At 28.3% G+C, this 25,446-nt stretch overlaps 1 protein-coding gene and 1 long non-coding RNA gene across 2 annotated transcripts in view; both read left to right on the top strand.

Moving 5' to 3' along the window:
• The window catches only part of LOC135128703 (uncharacterized), a 43,574-nt gene that overhangs the window by 15,062 nt on the left and 3,066 nt on the right, over positions 1–25,446 (top strand). The window lies entirely within an intron of this gene.
• Positions 5,117–6,138, top strand: LOC135129092 (protein spaetzle-like). Its single transcript, XM_064056174.1, has 3 exons — positions 5,117–5,161; positions 5,218–5,493; positions 5,556–6,138. The coding sequence occupies exons 2-3, from the start codon at positions 5,424–5,426 to the stop codon at positions 6,077–6,079; spliced, it is 594 nt and encodes a 197-aa protein (XP_063912244.1). The 5' UTR covers positions 5,117–5,161; positions 5,218–5,423; the 3' UTR covers positions 6,080–6,138.

The following is a 25,446-nucleotide window of genomic DNA, read 5'->3' as shown; positions in this document are numbered from 1 at the left end:
AAAACAATTTAGTAACATATCTCAAAAATTTTCCGTTTAATCTAGTTGCTTATAAAATTCAGTCTGAAAATCTTTTTTTTATCCAAAAAATTTCAATAATGTAGTGAACGATTCTGGAAAAATTGGGGAAGCTATTGTATAAATCAAGCCAAAAATAACTTCAAAGTCCGTATAAAAATGACTTCGGTTAAATTTCGAAAATTGTCGAAAATTAGCCGAATTTTGTATATTTTTTAATTTGAAACATTTTGTTTACTTAAAAATTTCCCAAAAAAATTCTGGCATATAGATTTCGTCGTGCGGAGTCCAAAAACACAGATGAAAGTAAAAATTTTTAGTCTGAAAATTAATTTTTTGAAAATCCAAAAAAATTAGTGTTTTCGTCGGCAATTCTGAAAGAATAGAGGGAGCTAGCGGAGAAATGAGGTCGAAAGTAACTTCTGGAGTCCGAAATCCGTAAGAAAAAGTCAAAATTTTTATATTTGTATATTGACACATTTTGTATGTGAAGAATTTGACTAAAAGAACCAAAACATTTCTGAATTATAGATTTTGTGGTGGTGATTCTAAAAACGTAACCGGGTAAGTTTTAAAATTCTCAAAATCAAAAAGTCAATAATAAAAAAGTAATTTAGTAAAATTTCTCAAAAATTTTCCATTTAATCTAGTAGCTTGAAAAAGTGTAAAGTGTTTAGTCCCATCGCAGATCAAAAATTATCAGTCTGAAAATCTTTTTTTTAATCCAAAAAATTGCAATGATTTAGTGAACAATTCTGGAAGAATGGGGGGAGCTATTGAAAAAATGAAGCCAAAAATAACTTCTGGAATTCAAAATCCGTATGAAAATGTCTTTGGTTAAATTTCGAAAACTGTGGAAAATTGGCCGAATTTTTTTATTTTTATACTAACACATTTTATTTTTGAAAAACTTCCCAAAAAACAACAAAAATTGAAAATTGGCCGATTTTTTTGTATTTTAGTATTGAAACATTTTGTTTTCTAAAAATTTAAATTTCCTAAAAAAGAACAACAGAAATTCTGACATGTATATGTGCTGATTCCAAAATCTTATTAATGTTCTCTGGGTAGGATTAAAAATTTTCGATTTGAAAATCAGTTTTTGTCAAGTCTAAAAATTTACGATATTCTACTGAGCGATTCTGAAACAATGGAGATAGCTGTCGAAGAAATGAGACCTCTAAATCCCTAAGAAAATGTCTTTGATTAAATTTCTAAAATTATGGAAAATTTACCAAAATTTTTGTATTGAAATATTTTGTTTTTAAAAAATTGACAAAAAGACCCAAAGAAGTTCTGGATTATAGATCTCTTCGTACTGATTCTAAAAACGTCGTATGTTTCTGACCTTCGAATAAAAATAAAAGTTCTCCGGTTGATAAACAACTTTTTTTATCCAAAATTTTAAAAAGTTCACTGAGCGATTCTAAAACAATGGAGTAAGGTTATCAAAAAAATGAGACCGAAAGTAACTTCTAGGGTTAGAAATTCGTAAGAAAATGTCTTTAGTTAAGTTTCGAAATTTATCGAAAATTGTCTGACATCTCTATATTTTTTTTATTGAAACTTTTTTTTTGAAAAATTTTGACAAAAAAGTCTAGATTATATTCTTCGGGTAAGATTAAACATTTTCTGTTTGAAAATCTGTTTTTTTAACTTAGAAAGTTGAAATATTTTAGTGAGCGATTCAGGAACAATGCAGGAAGGTTAGAGAAGGACCGAGGTAGAAAGTTACTTCTGGTCTTTGATATCCGTAGGAAAATGTCTCTAGTGAAATTTTGAAAGTTGTCTAAAATTGGCCGAAATTTATTTAGTTTCATATTGAATCATTCGTTTTTGAAAAATTTGACAAAAAAAACCAAACAAATTCTGGGTTATGGATTTCATAGTGCTGATTCTAAAAACATCGTGTGTTTCTGCTCTCCGGATAAGATTAAACATTTCCGGCTTGATTACCAATTTTTTTAATCCAAAAAATTGAAAAATTTGACTAAAAAAAACAAAAAAATTCTGAATTATAGATTTTGTCGTGGTGATTCCAAAAGCATAACCGGGTAAGATTTAAAATTTTCGATTTGAAAATTTTTTTTGATCCAGAAAATTGCAATATTTTTTAGTAAGCGATTTTGGAACAACAGAAGGAGCTATGAAAACAATGCCGAAAGTAACTTGTAAGAAAATGTTTTTGGTTAAGCTTCGAAAATTGACCGAAATTTTTATATTTTTATTGTTTTGAGAAATTTGATAGAAGTAACTCAAAAAAAATCTGGTTTTAAGATATCATCGTGCTGACTCCAAAAACGTTTTATGTTCTCTGGGTAAGATTAAAAATTTTCGATTTGAAAAACAATTTTTTTAAAATACAAAAATTGCAATATTTTATTAAGCGATTCTAAAATAATGGAGGGAGTTATCGAAAAAATGAGGCCAAATGTAACTTCTGGAGTTTGAAATCCGTAAGAAAATGTTTCTAGTTAAATTTTGAAACTTGCCGAAAATTGGCCGAAATTTTTATGTTTATATTGAAACATTTTGTTTTTGAAAAATTTGCCAAAAACTCAAAAAAGTTCTAAAAGGATAAGATTAAAAATTTTCAGTTTTATGATCATTTTTTTTTATTCCAAAAAGTTGAAATATTTTAGTGAGAGATTTTGAAACAATGGGGGAAGGTTATCGAAAAAATGAGGCCGAAATTATGTCTTCAGTTAAATTTCGAAAACTGTGGAAAATTGGCCGAAACTTTTATGTTGTTATACTAACACATTTTATTTATGAAGAATTTCCCAAAAAACAACAAAAATGCTTCGTGCTGATCCCAAAAACGTAGTGTTAAGTTTTAAAAAATGTGAAAATTGGCCGATTTTTTTGTATTGAAACATTTTGTTTTTTAAAAATTTAAATTTGCCAAAAAAGAACAACAGAAATTCTGACATGTAGATGTCCTGATTCCAAAAACTTGTTTATGTTCTCTGGGTAGGATTAAAAATTTTCGATTTGAAAATCAGTTTTTGTCAAGTCTAAAAATTTACGATATTCTAGTGAGCGATTCTGAAACAATGGAGATAGCTGTCGAAGAAATGAGACCTCTAAATCCCTAAGAAAATATCTTTGATTAAATTTCTAAAATTATGGAAAATTTACCAAAATTTTTGTATTGAAATATTTTGTTTTTAAAAAATTGACAAAAAGACCCAAAGAAGTTCTGGATTATAGATCTCTTCGTACTGATTCTAAAAACGTCGTCTGTTTCTGACCTTCGAATAAAAATAAAAGTTCTCCGGTTGATAAACAACTTTTTTTATCCAAAATATTAAAAAGTTCACTGAGCGATTCTAAAACAATGGAGTAAGGTTATCGAAAAAATGAGACCGAAGTAACTTCTAGGGTTAGAAATTCGTAAGAAAATGTCTTTAGTTAAGTTTCGAAATTTATCGAAAATTGTCCTAGATCTCTATATTTTTTTTATTGAAACTTTTTTTTTGAAAAATTTTGACAAAAAAGTCTAGATTATATTCTTCGGGTAAGATTAAAAATTTTCTGTTTGAAAATCTGTTTTTTTTAACTTAGAAAGTTGAAATATTTTAGTGAGCGATTCAGGAACAATGCAGGAAGGTTAGAGAAGGACCGAGGTAGAAAGTAACTTCTGGTCTTTGATATCCGTAGGAAAATATCTCTAGTGAAATTTTGAAAGTTGTCTAAAATTGGCCGAAATTTATTTAGTTTCATATTGAATCATTTGTTTTTGAAAAATTTGACAAAAAAAAACAAACAAATTCTGGGTTATGGATTTCATCGTGCTGATTCTAAAAACATCGTGCGTTTCTGCTCTCCGGATAACATTAAATATTTCCAGCTTGATTACCAATTTTTTTAATCCAAAAATTGAAAAATTTGACTAAAAAAACCAAAAAAATTCCGAATTATAGATTTTGTCGTGGTGATTCCAAAAGCGTAACCGGGTGAGATTTAAAATTTTCGTTTTGAAAATTTTTTTTAATCCAAAAAATTGCAATATTTTTTAGCAAGCGATTTTGGAACAACAGAGGGAGCTATCAAAACAATGCCGAAATTAACTTGGAAGACAATGTTTTTGGTTAAGTTTCGAAAACTGACCGAAATTTTTATATTTTTATTTTTTTGAAAAATTTGATACAAGAAACTCAAAAAAATCTGGCTTTAAGATATCATCTTGCTAACCCCAAAAACGTTTTATATTCTCTGGGTAAGATTAAAAATTTTCAATTTGAAAATCAATTTTTTTAAAATACAAAAATTGCAATATTTTAGTTAGCGATTCTGGAATAATGGAGGGAGTTATCGAAAAAATGAGGCCAAATGTAACTTCTGGAGTTCGAAATCCGTAAGAAAATGTTTCTAGTTAAATTTTGAAACTTGCCGAAAATTGGCCGAAATTTTTATGTTTATATTGAAACATTTTGTTTTTGAAAAATTTGCCAAAAACCCAAACAAAGTTCTAAAAGGATAAGATTAAAAATTTTCAGTTTGATAATCATTTTTTTTTATTCCAAAAAGTTGAAATATTTTAGTGAGCGATTTTGCAACAATGGGGGAAGGTTATCGAAAAAATGAGGCCGAAAGTATGTCTTCAGTTAAATTTCGAAAACTGTGGAAAATTGGCCGGAACTTTTATATTGTTATACATTTTATTTATGAAAAATTTCCCAAAAAACAACAACAATTCGTCGTGCTGGTCCCAAAAACGTAGTGTTAAGTTTCTTATTGAAACATTTTGTTTTTTAAAAATTCGCCAAAAAAACAATTCCAAAAACTTGTTTATGGAAAAGATAAAAAAAATTCGATTTAAAAATCAAATCAATTTTTCAATATTTTAGCAGAACATTAATTTTCGTAAATTTAACCACCACAGTGACACCACAGTATTTAGTTATTGCTCGTAAAGTAAAAAAAAATGTAAATTACGTTTCCCAGTTTGTAAAAGGACACATAAAAGTTCGCGATCTGATTAGAAATAATTCTATATTCAGGGAATGTGAGAAGTCTCCGTCAAACTATTGCTCGAAAAAGTTTTTAATGAGATTCGTTTATCCCCAAATCCTTTTAAATTTGCATGTTTCAGCAAAATTCGGACACTGGAAGTTCCACACGAGAACAAATTCAATAAGTAAGACATCAGTCAGCCAGTAATAAATAATGTAGTTACAACAAATGTTTTTACAGCGGAAACTCGTTTTTACTTTCCGAGAATCACTTTTGAAATCACTTTTGAAAATAACGAGGAAACTGTGTAGTGGTATATTTTTCTTTCACTCTTACTATGTCTTATTCTCTCCAACTTACGGTTCCATGGGGGGTGGGGTGGACTCGAATCAGGTAGTTTCGACAACCAAACTACTCACTTCAGTTTTAAACACGACGACGCAAGCATGTCTTTCAATATTATTTTCTGTTTTTGCTTTCTTGCAAGTTTTTCTGAGGCAATTCCACTACAAAAAGGTAGGTGTTTCTAAAAAAATTACCTTCAGTTTTTAAAATAAGTAAACTTCATTCCGTTTCAGGTACCACCCACGACATAATTTTCCCTGACGATTCCGACACTCTAGCAACTTACGTTCCTCACTGCACCAACAACCGAACATTCTGCGAAGACGTAACAATGTACCCGGAACACCTGTTTTACCCACACCTTCGAAACAGTACCTACGAGAAAGAGTACTTTCATTACTCAGACCAAGACCATCTCGCCGAAAGATTTCATCCCGACAAAGAAAACCTCATTTGCGTGTCTCGAACCACGAGGTACCACCCCAAAGTTGCCTGCAATTCGAAGAACGAATGCAAGTTTGTTTATAATTTCGACAAATATAAACAAGAAATTACAACGGAGGAATGCGTTGGTGAGACTTCTTGTACTCACTTGCAAGAATTTCCGAGAGGGGTTAGGACTAAGTGTGTGCAAAAATACAGTGACGCGTTGCTATTGGTGGCCGACGGGGAGGGAAAGCCGGTGTGGGATGTGTTCTGGTTTCCTACGGCGTGTATTTGCGCGTACGGGCATGTAATGGACATGAATTTTACTTAGTGTTATTTTTTATTTATTTTGTATATTATATTATGTATTAAATGGTACAATATTATCAATTCACGATGTTTATATAGTAAAGTAGGCTTTGATATTTTTTCTTTAAGTTGGATGAACTGATTTTTTCGATAGCTTCCTCCATTGATGATCAAACTGAAAATTTTTAATCTTATCCTTTTAGAACTTTTTTAGTGTTTTTGGCAAATTTTTCAAAAATAATATGTTTCTATATAAACATAAAAATTTCGGCCAATTTTCGGCAAGTTTCAAAACTTAACTAGAAACATTTTCTTACGGATTTCGAACTCCAGAAGTTACATTTGGCCTCATTTTTTTCGATGACTCCCTTCATTATTCCAGAATCGCTTAATTAAATATTGCAATTTTTGTATTTTAAAAAAATTTATTTTCAAATCGAAAATTTTTAATCTTACCCAGAGAATATAAAACGTTTTTGGAGTCAGCACGATGATATCTTAAAGCCAGATTTTTTTAGAGTTTCTTGTGTCAAATTTTTCAAAAAAATAAAAATATAAAAATTTCGGTCAATTTTCGAAACTTAACCAAAAACATTTTCTTACAAGTCACTTTCGGCATTGTTTTGTAGCTCCCTCTGTTGTTCCAAAATCGCTTACTAAAAATATTACAATTTTTTGGATTAAACAAAAAATTTCAAATCGAAAATTTTAAATCTTACCCAGTTATGCTTTTGGGATCACCACGACAAAATCTATAATTCAGAATTATTTTGGTTTTTTTAGTCAAATTTTTCAATTTTTTGGATTAAAAAAATTGATACTCAAACGGGAAATGTTTAATCTTATCCGGAGAGCAGAAACGCACGATGTTTTTAGAATCAGCACGATGAAATCCATAACCCAGAATTTGTTTGTTTTTTTTTTATCAAATTTTTCAAAAACAAGTGTTTCAATATGAAACTAAAAAAATTTCGGCCAATTTTAGACAACTTTCAAAATTTCACTAGACATTTTCTTACGGATATCAAAGACCAGAATTTACTTTTTTCCTCGGTCCTTCTGAAACCTTCCTGCATTGTTCCTGAATCGCTCACTAAAATATTTCAAATTTCTGGGTTAAAAAAAAAGATTTTCAAACCGAAATTTTTTAATCTTACCTGAAGGATATAATCTGGATTTTTTTGTAAAAATTTTTCAAAAAAAGTTTCAATAAAAAAAATATAGAGATCTCGGACAATTTTCGACAAATTGCGAAATTTAACTAAAGACATTTTCTTACGAATTTCTAACCCTAGAAGTTACTTTTTAATAATTTGGATAAAAAAAATTGTTTATCAAACGGAGAACCTTTATTTTTATTCGAAGAGCAGAACCAGACGATGTTTTTAGAATCAACACGAAGAAATCTATAATTCAGAATTTTTTTGTTTTTTTTTTTTGGCAACTTGTTCAAAAACAAAATGCTCCAGTATAAAAATATAAAAATTTCGGCCAATTTCCTACAATTTTCGGAATTTAACCAAAGTCATTTTCGTCGGATTTCGACCTCCAGAAGTTAGTTTCGGTCTCATTTCGTCGACAGCTTCTTCCACTTTTCCAAAATAGCTCAATAAAATATTGGAATTTTTTAGATTTAAAAAACATTGATTTTCAAACCGAAAATTTTTATTAATGTCAACTGGAAAACACAAACGCGCTGTGTTTTTTGGAATCAGCAGGACAAAATCAATATGCCAGCAATTTTTGTTTTTTTTTTGTTAGCAAATTTTTCAGAAACAAATCGCTTCAATATACGAGTATAAATATAAAAATTTTGGCTAAATTTTAATAATTTCTAAATTTAACTAACGACATTTTTTACGGATTTCGAACTCCAGAAGTTACTTTCGGCTTCATTTCTTCAATAGTTCCCCCATTCTTCCAGAATCGTTCACTAAATTATCGCAATTTTTTGGATAAAAAAAAATTGATATACAGACTGAACATTTTTAATGAATCTTCGGTGTGATTAAACACTTTGCAATTTTTAATCTTACCCGAAAAACATAGACGCCTTATTTTCTTTTATATCAGCATTACAAAATCTATAATCCAGAATTTTTTTGGGTTTTTCTGTCAAATTTTTCAAAAATAAAATGTTTCAATATAAAAATAAATATAAAAATTCCTGCTAATTATCGAAACTTCAGTAAACACATTTTCTTACGAATTTCGAACTGCAAAACTTAGTTTTGGCTTCATTTCTTCCATAGCTCCTCATATTTTTCCAGAATCGTTAATTAAAATAATATATTGCCATTTTTTAGATTAAAAAAAATGATTTTTAAACCGAAAATTTTTAATCTTCCCCGAAGAATATAATGTAGATTTTTTTTCTCAAAATTTTTCAAAAAAAGAAAGTTCCAAAAACAAAATATAGAAATCTCCGACAATTTTCGACAAATTTCGAAGCTCATTTTTTCGATAACCTTACTCCATTGTTTTAGAATCGCTCACTGAACGTTTCAATTTTTTAGTAAAAAAAATTGTTTATCAAACGGAGAACTTTCATTTTTATTCGAAGAGCAGAAACAGACGATGTTTCTAGAATCAGCACGAAGAAATCTATAATACAGAATGTTTTTGGTTTTTTTGGTAACTTTTTCAAGAACAAAATATGTCAGCATAAAATATAAAAATTTCGGCCAATTTCCTACAATTTTCGGAATTTAACAAAAGACATTTTCGTCGGATTTCGACCTCCAGAAGTTTGTTTCGGTCTCATTTCGTCAACAGCTTCTTCCACTTTTCCAGAATAGCTCAATAAAATATTCGAATTTTTTGGATTTTAAAAAAATTGATTTTCAAACCGAAAATTTTTAATGTCAACTGGAAAACACAAACGCGCTGTGTTTTTTGGAATCAGCACGACAAAATCTAATGCCAGCAATTTTTTGTTTTTTTGTTGGCAAATTTTTCAGAAAAAAAACGCTTCAATATACGAGTACAAATCTAAAAATTTTGCCCAAATTTCAATAATTTCTAAATTTAACTAAAGACATTTTTTACGGATTTTGAACTCCAGAAGTTACTTCCGGCTTTATTTCTTGAATAACTCCCCCTCTTCTTCCAGAACCGTTCACTAAATTATTCAATTTTTGGATAAAAAAAATTATATTCAGGCTGAACATTTTTAATGAATCTTTGGTGTGATTAAACACTTTGCAATTTTTATTCTTACCCGAAGAACATAGACGCGCTATTTTTTTGTTTTTTTGAAATTGGCATTACAAGATCTATAATCCAGAATTTTTTTGGGTTTTTCTGTCAAATTTTTCGAAAATAAAATGTTTCAATATAAAAATAAATATAAAAATTTCGGCCAATTGTCGAAACTTCAGTAAAAATATTTTCTCACAGATTTCGAACTGAAAAAGTTAGTTTTGGCCTCATTTCTTCCATAGCGCTTTATATATTTCCAGAATCGCTCATTTAAATAATATATTGCCATTTTTTGGATTAAAACAAAATTGATTTTCAAACCGAAAACTTTTAATCTTACCGGAAGAATATATTTTAGATTTTTTTGTCAAAATTTTACATAAAAAAAAGGTTCAATAACAAAATATATAAATCTCGGACAATTTTCGACAAATTTCGAAGCCCATTTTTTCGATAACCTTACTCCATTGTTTTAGAATCGCTCACTGAACTTTTCAATCTTTTGGATAAAAAAATTGTTTATCAAACGCAGAACGTTTATTTTTATTCGAAGAGCAGAACCAGACGATGTTTTTAGAATCAACACGAAGAAATCTATAATTCAGAATTTTTTTGTTTTTTTTTGGCAACTTTTTCAAAAACAAAATGCTCCAGTATAAAAATATAAAAATTTCGGCCAATTTCCTACAATTTTCGGAATTTAACAAAAGACATTTTCGTCAGATTTCGACCTCCAGGAGTTAGTTTCGGTCTCATTTCGTCGACAGCTTCTTCCACTTTTCCAGTTTAGCTCAATAAAATATTCGAATTTTTTGGATTTTAAAAAAATTGATTTTCAAACCGAAAATTTTTAATGTCAACTGGAAAACACAAACGCGCCGTGTTTTTTGGAATCAGCACGACAAAATCTAATGCCAGCAATTTTTTGTTTTTTTTTTGTTGGCAAACTTTTCATAAAAAAAACGCTTCAATATACGAGTACAAATATAAAAATTTTGCCCAAATTTCAATAATTTCTAAATTTAACTAAATACATTTTTTACGGATTTCGAACTCCAGAAGTTACTTCCGGCTTTATTTCTTGAATAACTGCCCCTTTTCTTCCAGAATCGTTCACTAAATTATTCAATTTTTGGATACAAAAAAATGATATTCAGACTGAACATTTTTAATGAATCTTTGGTGTGATGAAACACTTTGCAATTTTTATTCTTACCCGAAGAGCATAGACGCGATATTTTTTTTTTTTTTGAAATCAGCATTACAAAATCTATCATCCTGATTTTCTTTGAGTTTTTCTGTCAAATTTTCCAAAAATAAAATGTTTCAATATAAAAATAAATTTAAAAATTTCGGCCAATTGTCTAAACTTCAGTAAACACATTTTCTCACGGATTTCGAACTCCAAAAGTTAGTTTTGGCCTCATTTCTTCCATAGCGCTTTATATATTTCCAGAATCGCTCATTTAAATAATATATTGCCATTTTTTGGATTAAAACAAAATTGATTTTCAAACCGAAAATTTTTAATCTTACCCGAAGAATATATTCTAGATTTTTTTGTCAAAATTTTACATAAAAAAAAAGGTTCAATAACAAAATATATAAATCTCGGACAATTTGCGACAAATTTCGAAGCCCATTTTTTCGATAACCTTACTCCATTGTTTTAGAATCGCTAACTGAACTTTTCAATCTTTTGGATAAAAAAAATTGTTTATCAAACGGAGAACTTTTATTTTTATTCGAAGACCAGAAACAGACGATGTTTTCAGAATCAGTACGAAGAAATCTATAATCCAGAATTTTTTAGATTTTTCAGTTTTTAACTATTTTTTGATTTATCAGTTTTTCATTTTTCAATTTTTTGGTTTCTCGATTCATTGAGATTTCCATTGTTCGATTGTTTAATTTCTCGATTTTTCAAATTTTTATATTTCGATTTTTCAATGTCGGTTGTTGGGTTTTTTGATTTCCCTATTTTTCGATTTTTTTTAATTTCGATTTTTTGATTCTTCAAATTTTCAGTTTTTCGATTTTTTAAATTTTTGTTTCCTTCGATTTAACTTTTTTGTTTTTTCGATTTTACGATTTTTAAATTTTTAAACATCTCAATTTTGCAATTCCTTGGTATCTGTTTTTCGATTTTCAAAATTTTTTGATTTTCCGAGTTTTAAATTTCTCACTTTTTCGACATTTCAATGTTGGGAATGTCTCAATTCAATTTTCTGAAATTTCCATTTTTCAATTTTGTGAATTTTAGATTTTGATGTTTCAACTCCCCGATTTCCCAATGTTTAGGTTTTAACTTTTTCAATTTTTTAATTTTTCGGATCTTTAAATTTTCAATTTTGAAATTTTCGATTTTTTGACCTTTTGATTTCTCGGTTTTTCACTTTTTCGATTTTTCGATGTTTCAGTTTGAGATTTTTCAAATTTTCATCGATTTTGCAATTTTTCGATTTATCAGTTTTTTGATATTTCAGTTTTGGGACTCTTCAATTTTTCAGTTATTTAAATAATTTTAGATTTTTCGGTTTTGCAATTTTAAATTTTCCGACGCATCGTTTTTTCAGTTTCTCGCTTCTTCAGTGTTCGATTTTTTAATTTTTCGTTTTATCGACTTTTCAACTTTCAGTTCTTCGATTTTCTCTTTTTCAATTTTTTTATTTTCAAATTTTAGATTTTTGAGTTTTCTGATGTTCCGATTTCTTGTTCCTTGGATCTTTCGAATTCTGAGTTTTTGATTTTTCAGTTTTTTATTTTTCAATTTTTCAATTCTTGGATTTCTCGATTTATTGAGATTTCGGGGTTTCGATTATTTGATTATTCAGTTTCCCGCTTTTTCAAATTTGTCAATCTTTTCATGTTTCGATTTTTCGGTGTTTGAATTTTTCAATTTTTCGGTTTTTCGATTTTTCAATTTTTCGGTTTTTAAAATTTTTAATTACTCGATTCTTCAATTAGTCGATTTTTTGAATTTTCGATTTCAGTTTCTCAATGTCTTGAAACGTGCCTGGGATGTGTTTAAGCAAATGTCTAACAAAACCACCAATCATACAAATATTAATTTGAGATCTAAAGGTGAATCTGTGGATGACCCATATCAGGTTGCTAATATATTTAACACATTTTTCCGAGATGCACCTAAGAAGGTGGTGAACCAAATTGCAAATGCCACAGACTTACACTTTCAACAACAGTATCATAATAGCATGTTCTTGATGCCATTTACAACAGATGAATTAATAACTCTCTTAATCAATAAACTCAAATGCAAAAAATCCTCAGGCTCTGATGATGTACCGACATATCTGATAAAGCGAGTTATTGCATACGTGGCGGATGAATTAACATTTTTAATTAACCTATCCTTTGAAACCGGGTGCTTTCCACAAAAACTAAAGCTGAGTAAAGTTCTTCCAATCCACAAAAAAGGTGAAACCTATGATGCTAATAACTACAGACCAATAACACTTAATTCTAGCTTTTCAAAAATTTTTGAGTACTGTTTTCTATCCAGATTGCAAACTTATATAGATATAAATGACATTCTAGATAAAAATCAGTATGGTTTCAGACCAAATTTATCCACGCTTGATGCAGTAAGTCACTTTTATGAAACTCTTTTAAATCGAATAAATAATGACGAGCATCCTATTGCTCTTTTTTGTGATTTGAGCAAAGCTTTCGACTGCATTAATCATGGAAAATTAATGGAAAAGATAGGACATTATGGTATCCGTGGAGTGGCTCAGGAATGGCTACAGTCATTTCTGGATGAGCGCTCTCAGTACGTCTCGATAAAGTATTTAAATGTTGAAAAGAACTCTGTATATAATGTAAATTCAGACACGTTAACTACCACAATGGGAGTACCTCAAGGGTCTGTTCTCGGGCCAATTTTGTTTGTCCTATATATCAATGATTTATTTAAGAATGTTGGTCCTGATACTCATCTCACCTTATACGCGGATGATACAACATTACTCATCTCAGACAAAGACCCAACAAAAATGCAGCGTATCTGTAATGAAACTACACACACGATGTTAAACTGGTTTAGGGCAAATTCTTTATATTTGAACCAAAATAAAACCAAATATCTCCGGTTTCACCTAAAAAATATACAGTTTGACCTAGATAATATAACCTTATCGCTGAATAATAACAACATATCGAGAGATGACAATGTTAATTTTTTAGGTCTAGCTATAGATGATAACATGTGCTGGTACACGCAATGTGAAAAATTAACAAATAAATTATCTAAGACATGTTTTTTAATCCGTAATATCCGAAGTGTATTCGATATAGGGCATTTGCTAATGATTTATTATGCTCAAGTAGAGTCTCAGCTCAGGTACGGGATTTGTATCTGGGGCTCATCATCATCATTACAAAAGGTTTTTCTGTTGCAAAAAAGAATTGTGAGAGTTATGGTAGGGGTATCACAGAGACAATCATGTAAGGTATACTTTACTGAATTAAGAATTCTAACTTTACCATCATTGTATGTTTATGAGTGTTGCACATATGTACATAAAAGTCGGGATAAATTCATCAAAAATTATGAAATCCATGACAAAAATACAAGACAAAAAAATCTGTTTCATGTTCCATTCAAGAAAAAAACCATTTGTAAAAATTGTTTGTTTGTATCAGGTTTAGAAATGTATAATAGGTTACCTATGGAAATTACAGCTACTACAAATTTGCGGCTCTTTAAAAATAAGCTAAAATATTATTTAGTTAAGAAGTGTTTGTATACAGTGAATGAATTCTTAGTTTGATGTATGTCTTCGTAATGTATTCTCTTTTGTTTTATTTTTTATACTGACGATTTCCATACAAATGTATTTGTCTCTCTGGAAATAAAATGATTATTATTATTATTATTATTATTATTAATTTTTTGATGTTTCGCCTTTTCGATCTTTCAATTTTTTTTTAGTTTTGTGATTTTTCAATTTTTCGATTGATTTAATTTCCAATATTTTGATGTTTCGATTTTCCAATTTTTCACTTTTTCGATATTTTAATTTATCGTTTCCTCAACTTTTCAGTTTAGTTCTTCGATTTTTCGATGTTTCAGTTCGAGATTTTTAAATTTTTCGATTTCTGTATCTTTTCATATTTCGATTTTTCGATATTTCAATTTTTCAGTTATGCTAAATTTTTCCATTTAAATTTTAAAATTTTCCAATTTTTTAACACATACTTCGATTTTTCGACTTTCTAGTTTTTTGATTCTTGAGTTTTTAATTTTTTAAATTTTTAAATTTTAGATTTTTCAGTTTTCCGATGTTTCGTTCTTTCAACTGTTGAGTTTTAGAGTTTTCGATTCTTCAATTTTTCGATATTTTAATTTTTTGTTTCCTGGACTTTTCAGTTTTTCAGATCCTCGATTTTTCGATGTTTCAGTTTGGGATTTTTAAATTTTTCGATTTCTGGATTTTTTCATATTTCGATTTTTCGATGTTTGAACTTTTCAATTTTTCGATTTTCTCGGTTCTCTGATTTTTCGGATTCTCGATTTTCCAATTTTTCAAATTTTCGATTTCTCGATTTTTTTATACTTTAGTTTTTCAATTTTCCAGTATTATTGATTACGATTCATTAATTTCTCGACTATTCAATTTTTGATTCTTCAATTTTTTTTATTTTTCACCTTATTAATTTTTTGCGTTTCTAAACTTTCAATTTTTCCATTTCTTAATTTTTCTGTTTTTCGATTTTTCTAATTATTAATTTTTCGAATTTAAAAAAATTGAGATTTTTCTTTTTTTTGATGTTTCGATTTTTCGTTCTTTCGATTTTTCGACTTCTCGGTTTTCGATTTTTCGGTTTTCCAATTCTTCGATTTTTAAAATGTTTAATTGTTCAATTTTTCAGTTTTTTTATATCTTGATGTATTAAGATTTCGACGTTTCGATTATTTGATTGTTTAATTCCCGCTTTTTCAATTTTTTGATGTCTCGATGTTTGAATGTTTCAGTTTTTCGATTTTTAAAATTTTCGATTTTTTAGTTTGTAGATTTTCTCATTTTCCGATTTCTCAACTCTTGGATGTTTCAACTCGATTTCCCAATTTTTGGATTTTTAAGTTCTTCAGTTCTTTAATTTTTCGATTTTTTAAAATTTCAAATTTTTGACAGTTATTTAAATTCTAAATTTTTCGGTTTTAAATTTTAAAATTTTGCGTTATTTTAATGCTTCGATTTTTCGCTTTTTCAATTTTTCGCTTTCGATTTTTCGGTCCGGTGTTCGATTTTTTGATTTTCCAATTTTTCAATGTTTTTCAGATTTTCCAATTTTTAAAATTTCAAATTTACAGTTTTTTGTTTTCTTTTTATTTAACTTTTTGCCGTTTCGATATCCCCATTATTAAATTTTTTAGTATATCAATTTTTCGATTTCTTGACATCTCAGTTCTTCGACTTTCAAAATTTTCCGATTTTTCAAGTTTTTTTAAGTTTTCAATTTGTTACTTTGTTTGGAAATTTTAAAATTTTGTTGTTTCGATAGCGTGATTTTTCTTTTTTCAACTTCTCGGTTTTCAATTTTATGATATTTAAAAATTTTCGCCAAAAAAATAATAAAACTGTATAATTTTTCAAAGATCTCTTTTTCAAAAACAAAATGTTCCAGTATAAAAATATAAAAACTTCGGCCAATTTCCTAGAATTTTCGGAATTTAACCAAAGACATTTTCGTCGGATTTCGACCTCCAGGAGTTAGTTTCGGTCTCATTTCGTCGACAGCTTCTTCCACTTTTCCAGAATAGCTCAATAAAATATTCGAATTTTTTGGATTTTAAAAAAATTGATTTTCAAACCGAAAATTTTTAATGTTAACTTGAAAACACAAACGCGCTATGTTTTTTGGAATCAGCACGACAAAATCAATATGCCAACAATTTTTTTTTTTGTTGGCTAATTTTTCAGAAACAAAATTTTGCCCAAATTTCAATAATTTCTAAATTTAACTAAAGACATTTTTTACGGATTTCGAACTCCAGAAGTTACTTCCGGCTTTATTTCTTGAATAACTCCCCCTCTTCTTCCAGAATCGTTCACTAAATTATTCAATTTTTGGATAAAAAAAAAAATGATATTCAGACTGAACATTTTTAATGAATCTTTGGTATGATTAAACACTTTGCAATTTTTATTCTTACCCGAAGAACATAGACGCGCTATTTTTTTGTTTTTTTGAAATTGGCATTACAAGATCTATAATCCAGAACTTTTTGGGGTTTTTCTGTCAAATTTTTCAAAAATAAAATGTTTCAATATAAAAATAAATATAAAAATTTCGGCCAGTTGTCGAAACTTCAGTGAAAATATTTTCTCACGGATTTCGAACTGAAAAAGTTAGTTTTGGCCTCATTTCTTCCATAGCGCTTTATATATTTCCAGAATCGCTCATTTAAATAATATATTGCCATTTTCTGGATTAAAACAAAATTGATTTTCAAACCGAAAATTTTTAATCTCACCCGAAGAATATATTCTAGATTTTTTTGTCAAAATTTTACATAAAAAAAAAAATTCAATAACAAAATATATAAATCTCGGACAATTTTCGACAAGTATCGAAGCCCATTTTTTCGATAACTTTGCTCCATTGTTTTAGAATCGCTAACTGAACTTTTCAATCTTTTGAATAAAAAAAAAGTGTTTATCAAACGGAGAACTTTTATTTTTATTCGAAAACCAGAAACAGACGATGTTTTCAGAATCAGTACGAAGAAATCTATAATCCAGAATTTTTTTGGTTTTTTTTGGCAACTTTTTCAAGAAAAAATGTTTCAGTATAAAAATATAAAAATTTCGGCCAATTTCCTACAATTTTCGGAATTTAACTAAAGACATTTTCGTCGGATTTCGACCTCCAGAAGTTAGTTTCGGTCTCATTTCGTCGACAGCTTCTTCCACTTTTCCAGAATAGCTCAATAAAATATTCGAATTTTTAGATTTAAAAAAAATTGATTTTCAAACCGAAAATTTTTAATGTCAACTGGAAAACACAAACGCGCTGTGTTTTTTGGAATCAGCACGACAAAATCTAATGCCGGCGATTTTTTGTTTTTTTTTTGTTGGCAAATTTTTCATAAAAAAAAAAACGCTTCAATATACGAGTACAAATATAAAAATTTTGCCCAAATTTCAATAATTTCTAAATTTAACTAAAGACATTTTTTACGGATTTCGAACTCCAGAAGTTACTTCCGGCTTTATTTCTTGAATAACTCCCCCTCTTCTTCCAGAATCGTTCACTAAATTATTCAATTTTTGGATAAAAAAAAATGATATTCAGACTGAACATTTTTAATGAATCTTTGGTGTGATTAAACACTTTGCAATTTTTATTCGCGCTATGTTTTTGTTTTTTTTTAAATTGGCATTACAAGATCTATAATCCAGAATTTTTTTGGGTTTTTCTGTCAAATTTTTCAAAAATAAAATGTTTCAATATAAAAATAAATATAAAAATTTCGGCTAATTGTCGAAACTTCAGTAAAAATATTTTCTCACGGATTTCGAACTGAAAAAGTTAGTTTTGGCCTCATTTCTTCCATAGCGCTTTATATATTTCCAGAATCGCTCATTTAAATAATATATTGCCATTTTTTGGATTAAAACAAAATTGATTTTCAATCCGAAAATTTTTAATCTTACCCGAAGAATATATTCTAGATTTTTTTGTCAAAATTTTACATAAAAAAAGGGTTCAATAACAAAATATATAAATCTCGGACAATTTTCAACAAATTTCGAAGCTCATTTTTTTCGATAAGCTTACTCCATTGTTTTAGAATCGCTCAGTGAACTTTTCAATATTTTGGATAAAAAAAAGTTGTTTATCAAACGGAGAACTTTTATTTTTATTCGAAGGTCAGAAACAGACGATGTTTTTAGAATCAGCACGAAGAAATCCATAATCCAGAATTTCTTTGGGTCTTTTTGACAATTTTTTAAAAACTACAAAAATTTAGGTCAATTTTCCATAATTTTAGAAATTTAAACCAAGACATTTTCTCACGGATTTAGAGGTCTCATTTCTTCGACAGCTATCTCCATTGTTTCAGAATCGCTCACTAGAATATCGTAAATTTTTAGACTTGACAAAAACTAATTTTCAAATCGAAAATTTTTAATCCTACCCAGAGAACATAAACAAGTTTTTGGAATCAGCATATCTACATGTCGGAATTTCTGTTGTTCTTTTTTGGCAAATTTAAATTTTTAAAAAACAAAATGTTTCAATACAAAAATACAAAAAAATCGGCCAATTTTCAATTTTTGTTGTTTTTTGGGAAATTTTTCATAAATAAAATATGTTAGTATAAAAATAAAACGCGCGATATTTTTAAAATCAGCACAACGAAATCTATAATCCAGAACTTTTTTTGGGTTTCTTCTGTTAAATTTTTCAAAAACAAAGTTTCAGTATAAAAATATAAAAATTTCGGTCAATTTTTGAAACTTAACTGAAGGTATTTTCTTACAAATTTCTAGCTCTACAAGTTACTTTCGGCATTTTTTTAATAGCCTCTGTTGTTCCAGGATCGCTTTCAATAAAATATTGCAATTTTCAAATCGAGAATTTTAAATCTTACCCGGTTACGTTTTTAGAATCACCACGACAAAATCTATAATTCAGAAATTTTTTGTTTTTTTTAGTCAAATTTTTCACAAACAAAATGTGTCAATATACAAAAATAAAAATTTTGACTTTTTCTTACGGATTTCGAACTCCAGAAGTTACTTTCGACCTCATTTCTTCGCTAGCTCCCTATATTCTTTCAGAATTGCCCACGAAAACATTAATTTTTTTGGATTTTGAAAATAAGACATTTTTATACGGATTTTGAAGTTGCTTTTGGCTTCATTTCTTCAATAGCTTCCCCCATTCTTCCAGAATCGTTCAATAAATTATTGAAATTTTTAGGATACAAAAAAAATTTTCAGACTGAATTTTACAAGCAACTAGATTAAATGGAAAATTTTTGAGATATTTTACTAAATTGCTTTTTTATTATTAACTTTAGAATATTGGTTGCCTTTGATTTTTTGTAGGAAAAAAATCAATATTTCCATTTATGAAAAAATTTACCAAATGTGCTATTAAAAAAATCAGTTGATGTCATTTCCGGTTCTACCGAAAGTGATAATAAAAATGTGTGGCTACCATCACATAGATCTTTTAATATAATACCAATTTGCTCAAAAAACCATACATTTATTTTTAAGAATAAAAAAACCACTGTGAAGTAAAATTGACACCCTGTATAATAAATTCGACAATTTTCAAAAGTTAACGAAAGACATTTTCCTACGGATTTCGAACTTCAGAAGTTACTTTCGGCCTCATTTCTTCGCTAGATCCCTCCATTCTTTTAAGATTGTTCACTAAAATATTAATTTTTTCGATTTTCAAAAAATTGATTTTCAAACCTTAATTTGTAATCGTATTCAGAGAGCATAAACACACAATATGGAAAATTTTTCAGAAACAAAATGTTTCGATATCAAAATATAAAAATTTCGACCAATTTTCGAAAAACATTTTGGAAATATTGCCATTTTTTGGATAAAAAAAAACTGATTTCAAAACCGAAAAATTTTAACCTTAACCGGAGGGCATAAACGCCCTATGGTTTTGAAATCAGCACGACGAAATCTGTGTCAGAATTTTTTGGGTTTTCTTCGAAAAATTTTTCAAAAATAAAATCTTTCAGTATAAAAATATAGAAAATTCGAACAATTTTAGACAAATTTTAAAATTTAACTGCAGAGATTTTCTTAAGGATTTCTAACTCCTGAAGCTACTTTCGCCCTAATTTCTTCGATAGGTCCCTCCATTGTTCCAGATTCGCTGACTAGAATATTGCAATTTTTTGGACTTCAAAAAAATTGATTTTTAAATCGAATTTTTTTTATCATTTCCATAAATAGGTTTTTGGAATTGTTTTTTTTTAGCAAATTTTTAAAAAACAAAATGTTTCAATAAGAAGCTTAACACTACGTTTTTGGGATCAACACGACGAATTTTTGTTGTTTTTTGGGAAATTTTTCATAAATAAAATGTGTAATAACAATATAAAAGTTTCGGCCAATTTTCCACAGTTTTCGAAATTTAACTGAAGGCATACTTTCGGCCTCATTTTTTCGATAACCTACCCCAATTGTTTCAAAATCGCTCACTAAAATATTTCAACTTTTTGGAATAAAAAAAGATGATTATCTAACTGAAAATTTTTAATCTTATCCTTTTAGAACTTTTTTTGGGTTTTTGGCAAATTTTTCAAAAACAAAATGTTTCAATATAAACATACAAATTTCGGCCAATTTTCGGCAAGTTTCAGAATTTAACTAGAAATATTGTCTTACGGATTTCGAACTCCGGAAGTTACATTTGGCCTAATTTTTTTCGATAACTCCCTCTATTATTCCAGAATCGCCTAATAAAATATTGCAATTTTTGTATTTTAAAAATTTTGGTTTTTAAATTGAAAATTTTTAATCTTGCCCAGAGAATATAAAACGTTTTTGGAGTCAGCACGATGATATCTTAAAGCCAGATTTTTTTGTTTCTTCTTTCAAATTTTTCAAAAAAATGAAAATAAAAAAATTTCGGTAAATTTTCGAAACTTAACCAAAAACATTTTCTTACAAGTTACTTTCGGCATTGTTTTGATAGCTTCCTCTGTTGTTCCAAACTCGATAACTAAAAAATATTGCAATTTTTTGGATTAAAAAAAATTTTCAAATCGAAAATTTTAAATCTTACCCGGTTACGCTTTTGGAATCACCACGACAAAATCTATAATTCAGAACTTTTTTGTTTTTTTTTAGTAAAATTTTTCAATTTTTTGTATTAAAAAAAATGGTAATCCAGCGGGAAATGTTTAATCTTATCCGGAGACCAGAAACGCACGATGTTTTTAGAATCAGCACGATGAAATCCATAACCCAGAATTTGTTTGTTTTTTTTTTGTCAAATTTTTCAAAAACAAATGTTTCAATATGAAACTAAAAAAATTTCGGCCAATTTTAGACAACTTTCAAAATTTCACTAGAGACATTTTCTTAGGGATATCAAAGACCAGAAGTTACTTTCTTCCTCGGTCCTTCTGTAACTTTCCTGCATTGTTCCTGAATCGCTCACTAAAATATTTCAACTTTCTGGGTTAAAAAAAAGATTTTCAAACCAAAAATTTTTAATCTTACCCGAAGAATATAATCTAGATTTTTTTGTCAAAATTTTTCAAAAAAAGTTTCAATAAAAAAAATATAGAGATCTCGGACAATTTTCGACAAATTTCGAAACTTAACTAAAGACATTTTCTTACGAATTTCTAACCCTATAAGTTACTTTCGGTCTCATTTTTTCGATTACCTTACTCCATTGTTTTAGAATCGCTCAGTGAACTTTTTAATATTTTGGATAAAAAAAAGTGGTTGATCAAACGGAGAACTTTTATTTTCATTCGAAGGTCAGAAACAGACGATGTTTTTAGAATCAGCACGAAGAAATCCACAATTCAGAATTTCTTCGGGTCTTTTTGTCAATTTTTTAAAAACAAAATATTTCAATACAAAAATTTAGGTCAAATTTCCATAATTTTAGAAATTTAATCAAAGACATTTTCTTACGGATTTAGAGGTCTCATTTCTTCGACAGCTATCTCCATTGTTTCAGAATCGCTCACTAGAATATCGTAAATTTTTAGACTTGACAAAAACGTGATTTTCAAATCTAAAATTTTTAATCCTACCCAGAGAACATAACGCAAGTTTTTGGAGTCAGCACACCTACATGTCAGAATTTCTGTTGTTCTTTTTTGGCAAATCTAAATTTTTAAAAACAAAATGTTTCAATACAAAAATACAAAAAATCGGCCAATTTTCAATTTTTGTTGTTTTTTGGGAAATTTTTCATAAATCAAATGTGTTAGTATAAAAATAAAAAAATTTGGCCAATTTTCCACAGTTTTCGAAATTTAACTGGAGACATTACTTTCGGCCTAATTTTTTCGATAACCCTTCCCCATTGTTTCAAAATCGCTCACTTTGGATTAAAAAAAAAATATATTATCAAAACGAAAATTTTTAATCTTATCCGGAGCAGAAACGCGCGATATTTTTAAAATCAGCACAACGAAATCTATAATTCAGAAATTGTTTGTTTTTTTTAGTCAAATTTTTCACAAACAAAATGTGTCAATGTACAAATATAAAAATTTTGACTTTTTCTTACGGATTTCGGACTCCAGAAGTTACTTTCGACCTCATTTCTTCGCTGGATCCCTCTATTCTGTCAGAATTGCCCACGAAAACATTAATTTTTTTGGATTTTCAAAAAATTAATTTTCAGACCTAAAATTTTTACTTTCATCTGTGTTTTTGGAATCAGCACGACGAAATCTATATGCCAGAATTTTTTTGGGAAATTTTTCAGTGAACAAAATACTTCAAATTAAAAAATATAAAAACTCGGCAAATTTTTGACAATTTTCGAAATTTAACCACAGACATTTTATACGGATTTTGAATTCCAGAAGTTATTTTTGGCTTTATTTATTCAATAGCTCCCCCCATTCTTCCAGAATCGTTCACTAAATTATTGAAATTTTTTGGATAAAAAAAAAGATTTTCAGACTGAATTTTACAAGCAACTAGATTAAATGGAAAATTTTTGAGATATTTTACTAAATTGCTTTTTTATTATTAACTTTAGAATATTGGTTGCCTTTGATTTTTTGTAGGAAAAAAATCAATATTTCCATTTATGAAAAAATTTAACAAATGTGCTATTAAAAAAAATTCAGTTGATGTCATTTCCGGTTCTACCGGAAGTGATAATAAAAATGTGTGGCTACCATCACATAGATCTTTTAACATAATACCAATTTGCTCAAAGAACCATACATTTATTTTTAAGAATAAAAAAACTACTGTCAAGTAAAATTGACACCCTGTATAATAAATTCGACAATTTTCAAAAGTTAACGAAAGACATTTTCCTACGGATTTCGAACTTCAGAAGTTACTTTCGGCCTCATTTCTTCGCTAGATCCCCCCATTCTTTTAGGATTGCTCACTAAAATATTAATTTTTTCGGTTTTCAAAAAATGATTTTCAAACCGAAAATTTGTAATCGTACCCAGAGAGCATAAACACACCATATGGAAAATTTTTCAAAATCAAAATGTTTCGATATCAAAATATAAAAATTTTGGCGAATTTTCGGAAAACATTTTGAAAATATTGCCAATTTTTGGATTAAAAAAAATTGATTTCAAAATCGAAAACTTTTAATCTTAACCGGAGGGCATAAACGCCCTATGGTTTTGAAATCAGCACGACGAAATCTGTGTCAGAATTTTTTGGGTTTTCTTCGGAAAATTTTTCAAAAACAAAATCTTTCAGTATAAAAATATAGAAATTTCGAACAATTTTAGACAATTTTCAAAATTTAACTGCAGAGATTTTCTTAAGGATTTCTAACTCCTGAAGCTACTTTCGCCCTAATTTCTTCGATAGGTCCCTCCATTGTTCCAGAGTCGCTGACTAGAATATTGCAATTTTTTGGACTTCAAAAAAATTGATTTTTAAATCAAATTTTTTTTATCATTTCCATAAATAGGTTTTTGGATTTGTTTTTTTTTAGCAAATTTTTAAAAAACAAAATGTTTCAATAAGAAGCTTAACACTACGTTTTTGGGATCAGCACGACGAATTTTTGTTGTTTTCTGGGAAATTTTTCATAAATAAAATGTGTAATAACAATATAAAAGTTTCGGCCAATTTTCCACAGTTTTCGAAATTTAACTGAAGACATACTTTCGGCCTCATTTTTTCGATAACCTACCCCAATTGTTTCAAAATCGCTCACTAAAATATTTCAACTTTTTGGAATAAAAAAAGATGATTATCTAACTGAAAATTTTTAATCTTATCCTTTTAGAACTTTTTTTGGGTTTTTTGCAAATTTTTCAAAAACAAAATGTTTCAATATAAACATACAAATTTCGGCCAATTTTCGGCAAGTTTCAAAATTTAACTAGAAACATTTTCTTACGGACTTCGAACTCCAGAAGTTACATTTGGCCCTATTTTTTTTTCGATAACTCCCTCCATTATTCCAGAATCGCTTAATAAAGTATTGCAATTTTTATATTTAAAAAAAATTGATTTTCAAATCGAAAATTTTTAATCTTACCAAGAGAATATAAAACGTTTTTGGAGTCAGCACGATGATATCTTAAAGCCAGATTTTTTTTGAGTTTCTTCTGTCAAATTTTTCAAAAAAAAAATATATAAAAATTTCGGTCAATTTTCGAAACTTAACCAAAAACATTTTCTTACAAGTTACTTTCGGGATTGTTTTAATAGTTCTCTCTGTTGTTCCAAAATCGCTTACTAAAAAATATTGCAATTTTTTCGATTAAAAAAAAATTTCAAATCGAAAATTTCAAATCTTACCCGGTTATGCTTTTGGAATCACCACGACAAAATCTATAATTCAGAAGTTTTTTGGTTTTTTTAGTCAAATTTTTCAATTTTTTGGATTAAAAAAATTGGTAATCAAGCGGGAAATGTTTAATCTTATCCGGAGAGCAGAAACGCACGATGTTTTCAGAATCAGCACGATGAAATCGATAACCCAGAATTTGTTTGATTTTTTTTTGTCAAATTTTTCAAAAACAAATGTTTCAAAATGAAACTAAAAAAATTTCGGCCAATTTTACACAACTTTCAAAATTTCACTAGAGACATTTTCTTACGAATATCAAAGACCAGAAATTACTTTCTACCTCGGTCCTTCTGTAACCTTCCTGCATTGTTCCTGAATCGCTCACTAAAATATTTCAACTTTCTGGGTTAAAAAAAAGATTTTCAAACCGAGAAATTTTTCTCAGTGAACAAAATATTTCAAATTAAAAATATAAAAACTCTGCTAAATTTCGATAATTTTCGAAATTTATCTAAAAACATTTTGATAGGGATTTTGAACTCCGGAAATTACTTTGGGCCTCGTTTCTTCAATAGCTTCCCCCATTCTTTCATAATCGTTCACTGAATTATGGCAATTTTTTGGGTTTTTTGACAATTTTGACTACACGGGTTGTATCAAATAAAAGAAACACTCTGTATATCATGGTTTCCTAACAAA

Source organism: Zophobas morio, unplaced genomic scaffold (genome assembly GCF_036711695.1).
Source record: "Zophobas morio isolate AGI-343-1 ecotype UQ-CSIRO unplaced genomic scaffold, CSIRO_AGI_Zmor_V1 ptg000014l, whole genome shotgun sequence".
Classification (NCBI taxonomy): domain Eukaryota; kingdom Metazoa; phylum Arthropoda; class Insecta; order Coleoptera; family Tenebrionidae; genus Zophobas; species Zophobas morio.
This window is presented reverse-complemented; position numbering and strand designations above follow the sequence as displayed.